Here is a 16,471-nt window from a genome sequence, read left to right as displayed (position 1 = left end):
TGATCAACAGACCCCACCTACCTCTAGAGCAACCCAGCGCCAACCGCCTCTAACAGAGCCTCTTGCCCCGACTTTAAATGAACACAAGGCTCACAAGAAGTTCATGAAGTTAGAACTCCTTGGGAAAGTCTTTGTTCCCATTATACTAGAAATAATTAGAGGATATGTGAATAAATTAATGCATACACTTACACACATTAATAACATACAAAAACACTTGAAAATACAAACAAGGCTAGCTGTTCCATAAAACTTTCATTTCTTCTTCAGGGCTTTTCCCCCCATCTCTTTAGTCTATTTTCTGCACTGCTGATCCTTGTTTCCTCATGTGATTTGAAGAAATTGCAAAAATAGCTCTAGAATCTGCAAATATTTACTCTTCTGTGTTTTGAAACTAACACAGGAAGTGAAATTTTGTGATTTTTTTTCTCCGGTCCATTTTCTAACACATCAACTATAATTTCTTTTCCTCTAGATGGTGCAAGCTTCTCTTTGCAGCTAGGGACAGGGGATGACACCCAGGCTCCTTTAGTTTTACGAGCTGCGGGTACAGCATTTATTTTTGGAGTCAAAGCTGCAAGAGTAACTTTCAACGCTGCTACCATGGAGTTTATTTTTGGAGTCTCCCTGGTGGAGTTAACTTGAAATGCCGCTTGCACAGCAGTTATTCACACCGTTCTCTACGAACAGCACAAGCTAACGGACTCATAAAACACTTATTTATTCCTCAGTCAACTGCCTTACAGTCTTCAGCAGCCATGTTCAAACACAATTCGTGTGAATACTGAAAGTTTCTTCTCCCATGAGCTGTGTCTACACTGCAGCCACACAAGAGGCTGTATTTTCACGTATACATACCCAAAGCAGCTTTAAACCAACTGTACTGCTAGAGCTGCAAAAACCTCAAGCAAGCCACTTAGTTATTCACCCAGGTTCAGAAAGGAGCTTCTGAGTCTCCCCTTGGCCATATCAGATGGCAATACAGTACCGACAGCCTTCAGTCTGGAATCACTTTTATGAGTTACATTGCATTTATGACTGCAACAAACACCTGTGCTCTGTAATCCACACACAGACCCTTACTGCATCTGGATAGTCGAGCTGATGACACAGAAACACAAGGTACGCATTATTTAAAAAAAAAAAAAAATTTAAAAGCAGTAATATTACTGCTTTTTCATGAAGTTATACTTCACTAAACATGATACAAATGTGGTGGATAATTTTGTAAGTTAAAACAGTTTTTTGACCTTTATATTATTGATCTAACTACAGATCAGGATGGCAGCAGTGGGCAGCTGCCAGAAGCAGCGAGGCAGGCTATGGGAAATGAACGGCTGCTCCGTTAGGTCAGCGTATGAGACAGAATTTCAAGGGCAGCCCCCGAGGGGCTAGCACTGTGGCTACTGCCTCTCACCCCAGCATCAGACTGCACGTCAGACAGAGCAAGAAGGAAGGTGGGAGAAGTTACGAGACAGGTGTTACTGTTTAATAACAAACTGATCAATTCAACAGAAAAATTATGTGGTACCAAGAATTTTTGTTGTTGTTGTTAAAACTGTGTATCAAGCTGAGCAAAATCCCAGCAGGATTTGAAATGTCTTATTGCAATTCGACTTTCAGAATTGTTTCAAATCCAAATTCAATCTTTTAGAATAAGGCTGGTCATTTTCTTCTTCTGACTTCCTACATTTTTGAATCAGCTGGTACACACTGACAGACAAAATTTCTATGGTCCTAGAAGTGTCCGTTTAAAATCTGAAAACAGAACAGGGAGTTTTGACCAGGTTCAGTTCAGACACGGGAACACTAACATACAAATAAGCTTGTGCTGGTAGCTCCATCTCGGTACTCGTCACAGAAGCTGTACATGTAGCTGAATATAAGAAACATTTAATTAAACCAAATATATAAATTGAAGGCTTCTCTTGACACCAGGAAAAAAAAAATCAGAAGCCCCTTCCTTCAACACAAGAACAACTGTCAATCTCCTTTGGATGGAAAACATATAGACTGAAGTCACAAAAGGAAAAGGGCAGCCTTCCTGAAAGTGAAGGCTGAGCAGAGACGGTCGTCGTCGTCGTCCCCCGCCCCCCCCCATCTACCAGTTTTGAATGGATTCCTACCATTCGTATTTCCTTCAGTTTCAAACCTTTTAGAGATAGGTCAAAAAGTCTGATGTACTAGACTATGGCACCCAAAATTGCAGTATCAATACCGTCGGTAAACTGAGTTTCTTTGCCCATCTCTGCCTGAAGTCCTTTTTTCATCAGAATACTTCAAATTAATCTAGGTATTTAAAAAGCATCTAAAAATTATACTTGCTACAAACTAGCACAACACCATAACTGTTTGTCCATCTTTTCTGGCCTGTTACCATACTATTTTGCATAAAATTTTAAAATCTTAACAAGGACACAGGAAGCAGTAATTGGGAGCAGAAGATACTTTCTCTTCTGATCACATCTGGAACCATGAAAGACAGGCTTAACCAAAATTCACCTCTTCCAATACCAACCTCTTACTCATAAGATGGTCATCAAGTGGACACAAATTTCTGGAAAGAGTCTGTGTCACTGGTATTCCTCAAAACAACATCACTCTACCTGTGAAAAGGCTAATTCATCTTAAATACTAACAGGCAGGAGGTGCAAGCTCTTCAAGTAGTCAAAGAAATACCCTTTAACTCATACAGAGAAAAGCAAGAGTCATAGATAGGACTGAGCTCAGTTCTACAATTAATTCAGCCACTGCATGCTCAGAGATTATTACATTTAATTCTTCTGATTTTTAAATGATAGATGAGATTTAGTATCTTGTAAATGAAATTTAAAATACTATATATTTCCAATATAGTTTGTGAATCCATAAGTAATAGTGTACTTCATATTATGTTTGGTTTTGCTCAAGTGCCTGAAAGACAGTAACAATGGCACCTATTGAACTGTCCTTGAAGATGGCAAGCTACAGAAGGAGAGACCTTATTTCATGACAACAAATGCGGTGAATTTGCAATGACTTATTTTTTACAGTTCTGGCTATTGATTAATTCTAAAGTATTAGTAAACTGATTCTGTTTAAATTACAGATAAGACTAGTTAAAATGAATTTAGAGTCCAACAATTAAAAAAAATATTTACTAGATTAGGTGAGACATCTACTTACCTTCAGTAACTGAGATTCTTTCAGAAAGACCATGCCCATCTATTCCACTCCTGAGATGTGTAAACCCCACAGGGTGAGCTGAGGCTGTTTTGGCCAGCCATGTTTCTCAACTCCCACGCTCCCACCACCACCTCCCCCAACATAGGCAGAAGAATCAATTCTTCACCAATACTGACTCCAGAACTTGAGCTCCAGAGGTGGAGAGTGGGTCACACAAACCAAAGTTTAGCTGAATCCCTGCATACAAGCCTCTCCCCAAAACCCAGAGCATTTAAACTTATTTTTACTAGAAGGTATTACGTAGTATCATAAGAATGTCCAGAGCATATGGATGGGTCAGTTTCTCCTTTCCCGTACCATCATTAGGGGCAGGGATTACTCAGCATGACAGCAGGAAACACTGTGGGAAGAGCAGCGGATGACTGATTTTGTCTTTCCCCTTTGTAGCAGATAAAACCACCATAAAAGATGAACTGGTTCAAGGAGTACATAGGAAAAAACCACGCAAGTCAGAGCTCAAGACTCAGAGCAATCAACTTCATCAGATTTAGATTAGAAGACCCCAGGAACAGAAACTTCTCTAGTTGGAAGACAATTCCTGCAAAAAAGACCTCAAGATTCCCTTATACGCAACTACGGTACGCAATATTAAGAACCGGTACTAGGATGAACACGGCCAATATTGCTCTGTCATAGATATCCCTGAACAACTCACAGATGATCCTAAATTTTTCAACACAGAAGGCCTTTAGTAACTAATGCTGAAGCTTCACCAGGGCTTAGATGATGATGTAATGACTAGAGAGCTTCCCTCCCTGTGCACACATGTGCTTTGACAAACAGATGAGTCTGGTAGAAGAGCAGCTGATCTCAAGAGCTACTCACTAACAGTTACTTCCAGGTGTCTCATCCTTTGCTTCACACCCATAACCTTTGTTTTGGGGACAATTATGTTGATTTCAAAAGGTACGAATACTGGGAAGAGGAGAGAAACTTGAGTACCAGAACTGCCTTGACTAGATTACAATGCACATGGTCATGTTTGGTTCCACCTGCTGTTTCTGATTTCTTCTGGTATCAATGAATTAACACACTTTTTACATTTGGAGACAACAGAACTAAGCATGTCACTGACAAAACTCCCAAAATATGAAGTAAAAATGTAACCATCTTTCACTAGACTTAAGACCTCAAGTTAGCTGATTCCACTTTCTTTTTTGAAAAACAACTTTCATGGACATTCATAAACTCATAAATTGTGCCAGCAAGCAAAATTTTTGAAGACCTAAGGAAAATCAGATTAGAATAACTATAGTGTATCAGGCAGTTCCAGAGAACCATGGCTTAACAGGAGGGAGTAATAGAAAAATCCAGCCTGGCTCCTGTCGTTATGACAAACAGTGTTACTGCTGTGTTGTTTGCCATTAAGAGTATGACAATGGAATAGCAGGTAGACAAATTATTTCGACAAAAAGTTTACTAGATCAAGTGAAACATTTAAGGCATAAAGAGTCATAAAGGCTTTCACCCTTCGAGTCAGAAGATGAAGACCAGGCAAATTTTCAGCTTTAGGTGGTATGCACTCGCCACCAGTAGTTTGGATGGAAATACTTGAATCTTGCTGCCATGTCCGAAGCATCAAAGTTATGTGGAAAAAAAAAAAGGAATGACCCTCTCAAGGGCTTTAACTCACTCTGCTGTCAAACTCTTTCAGCATTTCTTATCAGTAATGAAATAAAGTTTTGTCAATATATTATGATGACTGGAAGTTCCAAAATGGTAAAATAATAATTCCTGCAGTAAACTATTACAGGAGTCTTAGGGTTGTCATCATCTCATGATACAGACTTTGGTAGTTCCTGATCAGTCCTTTCAGAGGCTAACCTCTGCATTGAAAAACATACAGAATATATACAGAAACCTTGTCAAGGGGAACCAACACTGACCAGTTGACTCCGGATGCTGGGAAAAAAACAAGAGCCTTTGAAGTAGTGGATACAGACATTACTAACACTGCAAGATTTGGGACCAAAGGACTGGGATCAATGATAGTCACACGAATAAAGCAGAATGCTGATGGGTGCTTTAGTGATGCTAGCTGTATTAAGCAGACAGGACAAAAGAACGTCTGCCTTTTCAAGGACCTATTGACTACAACTGATACCCACACAACCTGATATCCATACAGTCCAGTAGAGTAATGCTCCTGCTTCCCAGGCTGTAGGTACTTCGCCTAGTTATGGACGACAGTTTACCCTTAACTACAGGACCCAGAGCTGGAATTATTCCCAAAATAAAAGACGATGTTCTTTAAAGACACTCACTGAAATTTTACTAGCAAGAGACTGACTACACCCTACAGGCTGAAAGCAGAATAGGGGAAACCTTACCAGAAATTTGCACTCTACTCTTGTTGGGAGGGTTGTTTCTAAAGTATTAGGAACAAGTTTCTAGAAACCTTCTTCTAATTTTTAGACTATTTACTCAGTACCTGCTTTTCTTGCATCGGAAATATTTATTTGCTTAAACAGATCTTCCGCCTCCATGGTTTTATCTTCAAACCCTGGGAACAGTTACATTAATCCCCATCTGCCTTTGGTGCATGGGACAAAACGTTCTTAGCTGTTCTAGCCTACTTCTCCATGTCCTCAATCATAATTCTTAATCCTTTTCTGCAACGGCATGGGTGGGTTTTTATAAGACACGTTTGATCACAACAGTTTATTCTCAGACCAAGATTACATTTTAAATAGTTGTCTTCCAACAATTACAGGTTGGAAAAGTTTAAAAGACAAGTCCTTTAAAAGAAGCATGAAATGCACTTCCCATATAGAAAGCCAGAGCTACACATATAACCAAAACCAGACCTACTAGTCCAAAAAAAATTGATACTGAATGAGTAATTCCTGAAAAAACAAAAAGTTGCTTGCCTCAAGGAAAAAGCTGGACTAGCGAATGACATCAACAGGAAGCAAACAACATTATCTCTCCCTATCACTCCACTTGTGTTCTCAGTTCATTGTTTTGATAAGCGCTCTGATCAAATAGTAACATGCTGTCCCTCAGAAATAACATACTTCCACATTTGCATTTAGCCTGTTATGCTTTAATAGAAAAATAAAGGGACTATGGCATTTTCAAATCCTTAAATCATTTTATTTTCAACAATTAAATGAGAAAAAAAAAAAAACAAAAACCAAAAAAAACCAAAAAAACCCCAAAAAACCCCTAGGATCCAGTAGAAAAATACAGCAGGAGGTAAAAATGTTATTGCTGACCAAAAGCCATTTTTACCTATGCCACTTCTAGGACTCCCTATGGCCAACAGACTTGCACGTGACAGTAAGCTCATCATGCACAGTGAAAAGACAGGAATCACCATTACAAGCTGCAGAAAGGGAAAATTTCGGCTAGAGATTAGGAAAAAATTATTCGATGGAAGTGATAAAGCACTGGGACAGGTTACCCAGTGAGATTACAGAAACCCCATCCTTGAAGGTTTTCAACACCTGACAAAGTTCTGGAGCAACATGATCTAACTGATGTTAGATCCTGCTTTGAGCTAGAGGTTGGACTAGGGGATGTCCAGAGGTGCCTTCCAAGCTCTACAAAGTTACGGTTTCATTCTCAGGTTGCTTACAGTCACTAGAATCTCCTGCACTTCATACAAATGGGTTATGATGACTGCGCCCAGCTAAGTAAAACTGATCTAATTTAAGAGAAGATACAGTATGAAGATAAATTCCCAATTTACAGTGTGCACAAGAATTTTGTACTAACAACATACAAATACTTCAAATTCTGTATACCAGCTTTTTGGCAACTCAAGTGAAAAGCCTGCTTAACAATAGCACTTAGCTATTAAAGAACCTTCCAAAGAAAATAACAGGTATTTGTTAACTGTATTATCAAAACAATTATTTCAAATCTTCAGAATATTTCAGAAAAAACAAGAATCAAATTCAAGCAATTTCACTGAACAATCATGAAGCCAAACAGATTAACGGAAGTGCAAATAAGGGGGGGTGAGGGGAAGTCAGACTGTATTCCAAGTCTGACCAAATAACAATGAAATTAATGTATACTGATTTCTAACAGGAGAGGCACTACCAACTGCCTGTAATTTACAAAATAACAGTGCTACTTAACTGGAGAATATCCACTGTAAGTGATCAGATAAAGGGGTCAGAGGAAATCTGGAAAGAAGATAAGCAGAAGACAGCTTTTGCCTCCTGCAAACATAACTGGTATCAGGAAAGTATGAGGACGACACTCCAGAAGGCACCAGCTATGTGCCAGCTAGGTCAAAATCAGAGCAGAGCAGCAGGTAAATAGGGAAGCGTTACCTTACAACAGATATGCCTCCCCCCCCCCCCCCGCCATGCCCGCTGCATAAATGAAATACATGAAAGTATGGCTGACTGGAACATTTTTGAGGGTAGAAAAGTCTTCTAGAATTCTTTGCTTTTCCCCTTGTCCTTCCTTCAACCCTGTTTCCTCATCAGCCTTAGTGCCAAGGTGCCCAAGTGTCTATTACTCTCCCAACACGTAAAAGGGCCAGTTGTCGTGGTTTAACCCCAGCCAGCAACCAAGCACCACGCAGCCGCTCACTCACCCCCCCACCCAGTGGGATGGGGGAGAAAATAGGGAAAAAAGTAAAACTCATGGGTTCAGATAAGAACAGTTTAATAGAATATAAAAAGAAGAAACTAATAATGATAACGCTAATAAAATGACAGCAGCAATAGTAAAAGGATTGGAATGTACAAATGATGCACAGGGCAATTGCTCACCACCTACCGATCGACACCCAGCCAGTGCCTGAGCGGCGATTCCCCGCCCCCACTTCCCACTCCCTGTACTGGATGGGACGTCCCATGGTATGGAATACACCGTTGGCCAGTTTGGGTCAGGTGCCCTGGCTGTGTCCTGTGCCAACTTCTTGTGCCCCTCCAGCTTTCTTGTTGGCTGGGCATGAGAAGCTGAAAAAATCCTTGACTTAGTCTAAACACTACTGAGCAACAACTGAAAACATCAGTGTTATCAACATTCTTCGCATACTGAACTCAAAACATAGCACTGTACCAGCCACTAGGAAGACAATTAACTCAGCTGAACCAGGACACCCATCTTTTCCTTTTTAAAAATCTGCACAGTCCAGTTAACTCTTAACAGCCTTACTCTAGGTCATGCATCCATGTCAGCTTCATTACCTAAATGAAGTTCTGTTTTAACTACTTAAATTCATGAAAAAAACAACCAAACAAAAAACCCAACAAACTTGCCACCACCACTCTTCTGCCAGCCTAAACTCTATTGTAGGGCTTTACTTAGTTAAACTGCAGCTTCAGCTATAACCATTACGTAAGGCCTGCTACTCACAGAAGAAACGTATGTGCATTTTCAGAAGTAACCGAACTACGTGCAGAGCTGTGCCACTCGTAAGTCTTGCAAGAACTTTTAAATGCTAAGGGTTCAAGTGATATCAAAAGTCTGCATAAAGCAGTATTAGACACCAATAAAATTAACTTCTACTTGCATGTAAACCAAAAGCCAACAGGGTATTTCTATTTTGCACACAATATTCTCTAGAAGGAGCAAATGGTAAATCAAAAACCACACTTGATTCAAAGTAGGTATTTTAATAATTTACACTGCAACAAACTATTCAACATATCAGGACATAAATTCCTGAAAGAAAATGGGGCTGTGCATGACCCATCCTTTAAAAGCATGTCATTACACACATTGCTTATTCATGCCTTTTCTAGACTGGACAAAAACTATAGAACAGACAAGATACCAGCATGATAAAAAAAAATAATTAAGCTTTAGTTAGATTTCTACCTGATTTAAAGCCTCTGGCCATCCCTGCAACTAATATAGGCATTTGTGACAAATTCCTCAAAAAGACTCTGCACTGAAGATAAATTATTAGGTGTACTTAGTCATCCCAATAAGAACTCCATTGAAAAGTATATTCTTCTTTCACTGGAGTAACTGTTTCTGAACTCCCACCAAAAAACTACAGAGATATTTAAACAAAATTAAAAAAATAAAATAGTAAAAGCCTACAAACAATGTTTAGGATACTAAAACACTATATATAAATTATGAAGCTCATAATTAACTACTTTGCTCCAGCCAACTACTGTGCATCAATGACATGTATGTATCAAGACCAAGAGAAAGAAGAGCAATGAAACAACACCACACCCTATCCCCCCTCCCGCCCACCCTCTCTGACTCCATTGCCTTTTTATTCATCTACCCACCCACTGGTCTTTTGACACAAATGCACAATGAAAACCTAAATATAAGAACCAAAGTAATTCTACAATAAATCACCTGTGGTTCTCTCTTTGTATCTACTACTCTTCTACCTTTGCTCATCTTTATGACTTTTAGAGAATAAACTCTTTCGGTATGTGATACTTTATGTACAATGAACATAAACTATTTTTTTAAAATTAGCTCTAAGTAACTGCAGTTTATAAACCAATCTACAGAAAAGCTAAGTTAATAATTATGGCCACCCTCAGTATAGGCGTATGTCTCGTGACAAAATCTTACCTCGGAATCTTCACATTACAAATACCTCTACTATTTAGTACCTCAAATTTTCACAGAAAAAAAAAAAGTAAGCCTGTGACAAAGGGCAAGTACTTTGCCAGGAACCCAGTTTCAACTAACCATTATTCAGACCCCACTGATGCTACTACACGGACGTGGTTTTTGGACCACCTTCCTTGCTATATGTGATTTATTACAAGCTGTATTTTTCACTTCATAATGCTCAGGATGAACAGTTACTAACCTGGCACTGGTACCATTAACCACATATTTTCCAAGTGACTGAATTAGTATCTTCAAAACCACACAAATACACAGTGACGTTAACATCCTACTGCACCATGACATTTTTATTAGAAAAGTCACGGTGAGAAAGTTTTGCTACTTTGATTTTTGCTTTCAACTTTCTAAGATAACAGTTCAAAGAGAAAAATAATTAGATTATTGTACAAAATGTTTAAGAAATCTTCGGAAGGTTTTCAATGACTGGTTTAACTAAATCTGCTTATTCCACCTACTTTTCTAGAACTTTATCTTTTTTAGAACGGAGTGCTCACTATCTCACTTCAGTCTCAAAAACATGTTTGAACAAATCTGTTCTCCATTGAGAGAAAAAAATACAATAAAAATCAGCTTAAAATAAATTTATTAAACAATACAAAAATAAGCATGCTGGAAATCAAGATACATAAATAACATACAATGCAAATGAAAAATGGAAAACGAGACAGGTAACTTAACAACTGAGCCAAAAGGTACAACACAAATGCTAAAATAAAATTTTAAAAAGCATTTACATTTCTAATGAAATGTTAATGATGCTGACAAAGAAAAACAAACAAACAGCTAAAATGCTTGAATATCAAGAATTGCTCTTACTGTAGCACAGGTGAACACTAAAACCGTTGCAGACTTCAAACACTCAATGACTAGCCTCTATCACCACATTCTTTCAGACCCGCTCACCAAACATAATGCAGGAATGGGTAAGTCATCATGGCAGACCTGACTGTGGTCCCAGCTATCTGCGTAACCTGCCATGAAGAAGAGCCATCTGCACAAACGGCAGGCCAGAACAAGAAACTGTGAGTGTTGGCAAGTTACAAACTAATTGGTCCAAAGGATTCTCCTCCTGACCCCTCCTAACTAGAGGCTGGCTTAAATTCTGAGACAGGCTTCAAAAGCATATATTACAGAACTGTAATATATATATCTAAAGTAAAGATTGTGTAAGCTGTACCCTAAATATTCTTATTATGCATATAAAATATCTAGTAGTTTCCTTAATTTTATATTTCCCATGCAGGACTTGCCTCTACCACAAGTTTGGTATGTAATTGACAAACATAAATACGGTAAAGATTTTTATTTTCAAGTTGAAACCCAGAAGGAACAATTTTCCATCTGCAACCACGTTTTTAGAATGAGCTTCAAATAGTACTAAAAATCAGAGAATAACGTGTGCAGAATTAGATCAAGCAAACCCTGCATCATACATTTTCCTTTTTTAATTAAACTAGTAATTTAACCAGCAACATGTCATCACTGTAAATACTTGCAGTAGCAGCACAGACACAATTATGTTCCCTCTTGCAATTGAGGGTATTTCAGGTAAAGACAGGTAGTTTTGCAGGATCTGAACACTTGTTACGTCTCTGTAACTACTAGTTTACTGTAAAATCCTCAAACAGGTGAAACATTTTTATAATTCAAGACTCTGCCTTTACTTATTTTACTTTATTTTCAAGATAAGCACTGACAAACCTAACCTTATCATCAGTGATAAGATTATAAAATAGCTATTATTCAGCAATTTATGACTCACATTTATTACTGACATCTGCACCACAGATTTACCTCTTCATCCCAGTAGGACTTCAAATTCACTGAAAATTGACGTTCCGTATTGTTTTGCTTAAACATTTTAATCTGCCTGCAGGCTTCAAAGACAGGAAGCCCATCCTTTTACAATACACTGCTAGATGAAGATTATTGAGGGTTTAGTCAGAGCTTATTTCAAATGTTTATGCAAAACTAACAATACCTAAACAGAGTAATTAAGAACAGCTTGCTTTCTCATAGAACATCAGCTTTGCTTTATGCATCTTCCGGAATTCATAAACATCCAGATGGGTCAAAAAAGGGGCAGGAAAAACCTAACTCTCCCCTTATGCAAAACTCACATATGAACACACTTCGGAGTTTTAGATAAACTAAAAAGGGAGAGGGATTGGGGGAGGGGGCAGGGAGAAAGGGTGGAAGTGTTACTAAGGAATTATCTGTCATTGTCTCTTAAAATCCTGAACAAGCTAATACCATTTATCATTACTCGGACAAGTTTTCTGCAGTTTTATAAACCAGGACTCTGCATGATGTGTACTGGGCATGGGATATATCAGATTATCTGCAAACTTATAATGGGGAAAACATTATAGCGAAGAATTTTCTAAGATTTTTAGCATTATTAAGAATCTAATAGCTACAAGTGTCAAGAATTTAGTAAGTCTGTGCCCTCTGTCCAGCATGGCCTATTGAGCCTTTCGAAGCTTACGTACACCATTTCAAGCTACACCCTACGCAAGATACTCAAAATTATCAAATTATGCAGATGAACAGATGCAGTTGCCTGTCAAATAATGCAAATCCTGTTTCTTAGCAAGCTGACAGAGGTGCAAACTCACTATCATTTTAAAAAGTAGCAATTAGTGATAACTTTTTAAAAATTTGCTCATGTCTAAGTAAATGAAACCTCTGATCATATATATGAACATGTGCACACATTAGCAGTTGAAAAATAAGTTAATTGTAAACAGTTTTAATAATATCTACCTATCTGCTTTACTCTGAATGTATTTCCTGCTCACTACTCGGTTACCACTCTAAACCCAAGACTGCTTACATTCCTCTCTAGGGTGGAGCACAGCATTATTAGTAAGGCAGACTTCTGAGTCATAACTACCAGCTGGCAGTACAAGCAGCTAGCAAGACACTCAAAAGAGTTCGGTACGAAATCCTTCCGCTGCATTAGTTACCTTGCAAACAAGGCAGGGTTTTTTCCCCCTTCTCCCAGTCCTCCCCAGCCATTTTTGCTCTTTTTATTTAAATGTTAGCATTAATAATTATTAAAGGTCTGATTAAAAAAAAAAGAAAAAAGAAAAATCTTCACTAGCATGGCATATCCAAAGGATCCATTTCTGTTCAAAACAATTTGAAAGCTCATGTTAAAGCAATAACATGACTCAGAACCTATCTCCACTTTATATACAATTCAGAGATACATGAATTTGCTGTATTTTGCTGACACTATTTTACTTTATATTTTAATTAAAATTCTTGTATCTTTACATGCTGACCCTGATCAGAGCACACACTGTAAGTTCTTGCTTAGCTCTAAAGTTAATTTACTTAAAATTCTCAGATATAAACAAAAATAAACAGATATACACAAAACTGGTATATCTTTGAAAACATTCAGATTTACCTTTTTTTTTTTTTTTTTTTTTTAAGTAAATGTGTTTTAAGTAACTACAAAAATCATTTAACAGTTTTGGGTTTTGTTGTTTGCATGTGCTCCCCCCCCCCCCCCCCCGAACTTTGACAGTCTTTTTGGTATAGCATACAGAATTTACACAAAATGTATATATAAATGAAACACCAGGCAAACAATATTAAAATCAAAGTTAAATCTAGAGATGCTTGAGGGTTTTTAAAAAGAAGAATTTAATGAAACTAGAACCCATTCATTTAGTTTTGGTCTCCCCGACCTTCCATTCTATACACTACGGTTCTGGAGATGTCCTCGTTTGATTCAGGTGACACTTTTTTCCATACTGTTTCTTTTAAAGCAAGTTCTTGCTGGAGATTCTCATAGTCCATTGGTCCAAAGGAATGCTAGTTGTTCAAGCAACATACATTATTTATTAGTGTATTTGAAGGAAAAAAATCCATACTTGCAGTCAATGCTAACAGACTCAAGTTCTTCACCTCTTCACATAAACTGTTATTTTCTTGTTTCCCATTATAAAAAATTCAAATTTCAAATTGGGTATTTTTTAGACATATACATGCAAATAGAAGCACTTTAAAAATCCTTCTACTGTATCTTCTCCTATTGAAATCTTCATGCCTTAGTTAAAACATTAATGGTAATAAAAGCAAAGAGGTTTTCCTTATCTCAGGCACCCTCACACTTTTATCTTTTCTACATGTAGCTGCAGTGGATTCAGTTCACTCCCAGAGATTGCTTATACTGCTTCCTTAGTAACTGGCACTTGTCTACAGCACTGTAAATTCCTGAATTCACTGCCTGTGCAACTCTCAGCAAGTCATGTGGTCTCAGAGATATCACTGTCAAAAAACGCTAAACATACATCTCATGCATTGCAGCACAGAACAGAAAGGCTAACCCCAGCAGCTGGTCAAATCTTTATTAAAGGCAACCAGTACAGTAAAACTCTTTGCAACTTTTATCAGACACCATATACTTAGTCTAGCAAGGGAGATGAACTGTATGAAATGGAGTTACAAATCTAATATGAAATTCTACTATACTAAACCCTGTGATAGCATGGTCCACCCAGGTAAGTGTCCACTAATAATGTAAACTAACTAGTTTATCTGAAAGCTTTGATGCAATACATGTCATTGAGCAGTTTTGCATTTAGACAAAACTTTCCGTATTTCTTGATGTCTACATGCAATACTCACTAAACACACATATTAACTTACCCGCTGATCACCACCTTCTCTGCGAGGATCAAGCTTTTTTGCAAAGTGTCTCAAATTATCGTAGTTATGGAAATTGCACAAAGAAACCAGATCCTGCAAATATTTAGAGAACATACATTATTATTTGGATATGACAATCAAATGCATGAGACTGTAGTAATGCTACCACTTATGTATTACATCATAGCCTAGTAACTTAAACCAGTAATAAGACAAGCTTATTTAATAAATCAATACCAATGTCTTTGAGGCCCGTTGAACATAATACAATGACATGATTAAGTTCTAATAACACCTTTAAACTCCTTTTTAAAGAAGTACAAAAAAAGCAGCACTTAGCAAAATATCTATTTTAGTATATTTCTACTCCAGCTGTATGAAACCCTTCAGTAACCGGAAGAATAGTCTGGACTAGTCTAGTACATAAAATTTGAATCAAAGGGATGAAACAAGAAAACGTGAGACATAATGGATTTTAAATCAGTTTGAACTACAACGTAAAAGATTATAATTACAGACCTTTGCTATGCTGCAGTATATTTAAACGGAATGTTACATTTGTGTTACTTGTATGCCATGATCATCTATCAATTTTTAGGTCCCATTATAACACAGAATAAATGCAGCAAAACCCTCACCTACCTATTTTTCTATGATTTTACCTTTAAATTATCAAGACTATTTCATATGAAACTTTCAAGTATTTAAACCAGAATTAGTAACTTCTTAGTACTCTTAACTTGCAGCTGTACAGATGTTAGATAAATAGAAGTATGAAGTTTTAACTGCTGCTCATCCACATGAACTAAACCCTTGCATACTATAAATCCCATGCTGTTGTCAATAAGCTAAGTGAACACTAGTCATACAAGTAAGTGTTCACGCTAGGAACTGAAGTCCATCCAAACTAGTATCACTGCAGCTTAACTGTCATCACTATAAAAAAAGGGCGGGTGGGGGGAAGAAAGAGCCTAGTTATGCCTTCAACTTCCAAACCATTACCAATAATCTTACATTTCCTATGGGGCTCTAGATAGCCTACTATTCTCTTTTTTTTGAGACTTCCCCCCCGCCCACCACCTGTAATTACTTAATCAGTATCACAAGGCAGTTTTAGGGAGAAAATAAAAAAGGAAGACAACATTGTTTACATCCTCCTCTCCCACAAAACACCTTTATTCATCATTACAAAGTACTCTACAAAATCTCTCCTGTTTCTAATGCTGCTATCAACAGACTGTCCATAGCCCTTTCAAAAGCAAGAGACAAAGCTAGGAAGAGCTTGCCGAACAACTGGGTCTAATCTATGAAGACATGTTCTATGTGAGACTGTTTACAAAAATTGGTTTAAAAAAATACATCAGAGCAGCATTATTTCATTAGAATCTTTCTTTTATTGTAATAAGAGCTGCATTTCCAAGGTTGAAAATCATTTACTTTATGACTGGAGAGGAAAAGAAGTCTATAAATAGAGCTCTAGAGCTTCTAATGCAGTATACAAGACACCAGCTCTTTCATTACTTCATGAAGTGTTCCTTTTCAAAGCTTTTCCACAATCAATTTCTCCAGTGTTTCTGGCATCATATTTTCTTAATGCTCACTGAATTAAAGTGTTATTTATTACTAAAAAGCAAATGTCTCTTCTTGGACTTTCACCCTTGGATCAGATGAAACTTGCTATGTATGGAAGAGTAACAAATCACTGTTTAATTCACTTGGATCTCAGCTATACTAACTGAAGCTCAGTAAACATCAGCTGGAAAAGGAAAAAACCAAAACCACTAAAGGCAATACTGCTTACATGACAAAAGTGAATTCCTTTAACACTGTTGCCCATCTTGTCCAAAGGAGGTGACCAGCACATCAAGCCCATGACGTTAGGAACGACCAGAAGAATCCCACCAGCAACTCCAGATTTTGCAGGAAGACCAACCTATAGAATAATTATACTGAAGATTATTAAGCAGCATTTATAAAATGTAGACCTGGAAAGCACTTTAAGCTG

General features: G+C 37.6%; 1 protein-coding gene across 2 annotated transcripts in view; it reads right to left on the bottom strand.

Moving 5' to 3' along the window:
• Positions 1-16,471, bottom strand: part of GLS (glutaminase) — a 69,106-nt gene that overhangs the window by 13,615 nt on the left and 39,020 nt on the right. Inside the window, exons 13-15 of one of the 2 annotated variants that reach the window (XM_075028016.1) lie at positions 16,268-16,399; positions 14,467-14,559; positions 10,368-13,629 (exon numbers count right to left, since the gene is read on the bottom strand). In XM_075028016.1, coding sequence (XP_074884117.1) covers positions 13,483-13,629; positions 14,467-14,559; positions 16,268-16,399 — 372 coding nt within the window. In that variant the 3' untranslated portion in view covers positions 10,368-13,482. Of the gene's footprint in view, positions 1-10,367; positions 13,630-14,466; positions 14,560-16,267; positions 16,400-16,471 lie in introns of those variants that run through there. The other variant, XM_075028015.1, reaches the window with a different exon arrangement.

This window comes from Buteo buteo, chromosome 5 (genome assembly GCF_964188355.1).
Source record: "Buteo buteo chromosome 5, bButBut1.hap1.1, whole genome shotgun sequence".
Classification (NCBI taxonomy): Eukaryota; Metazoa; Chordata; class Aves; order Accipitriformes; family Accipitridae; genus Buteo; species Buteo buteo.
Note: the sequence above shows the minus strand (reverse complement) of the source record. Positions and strands in the feature narration are given on the sequence as shown.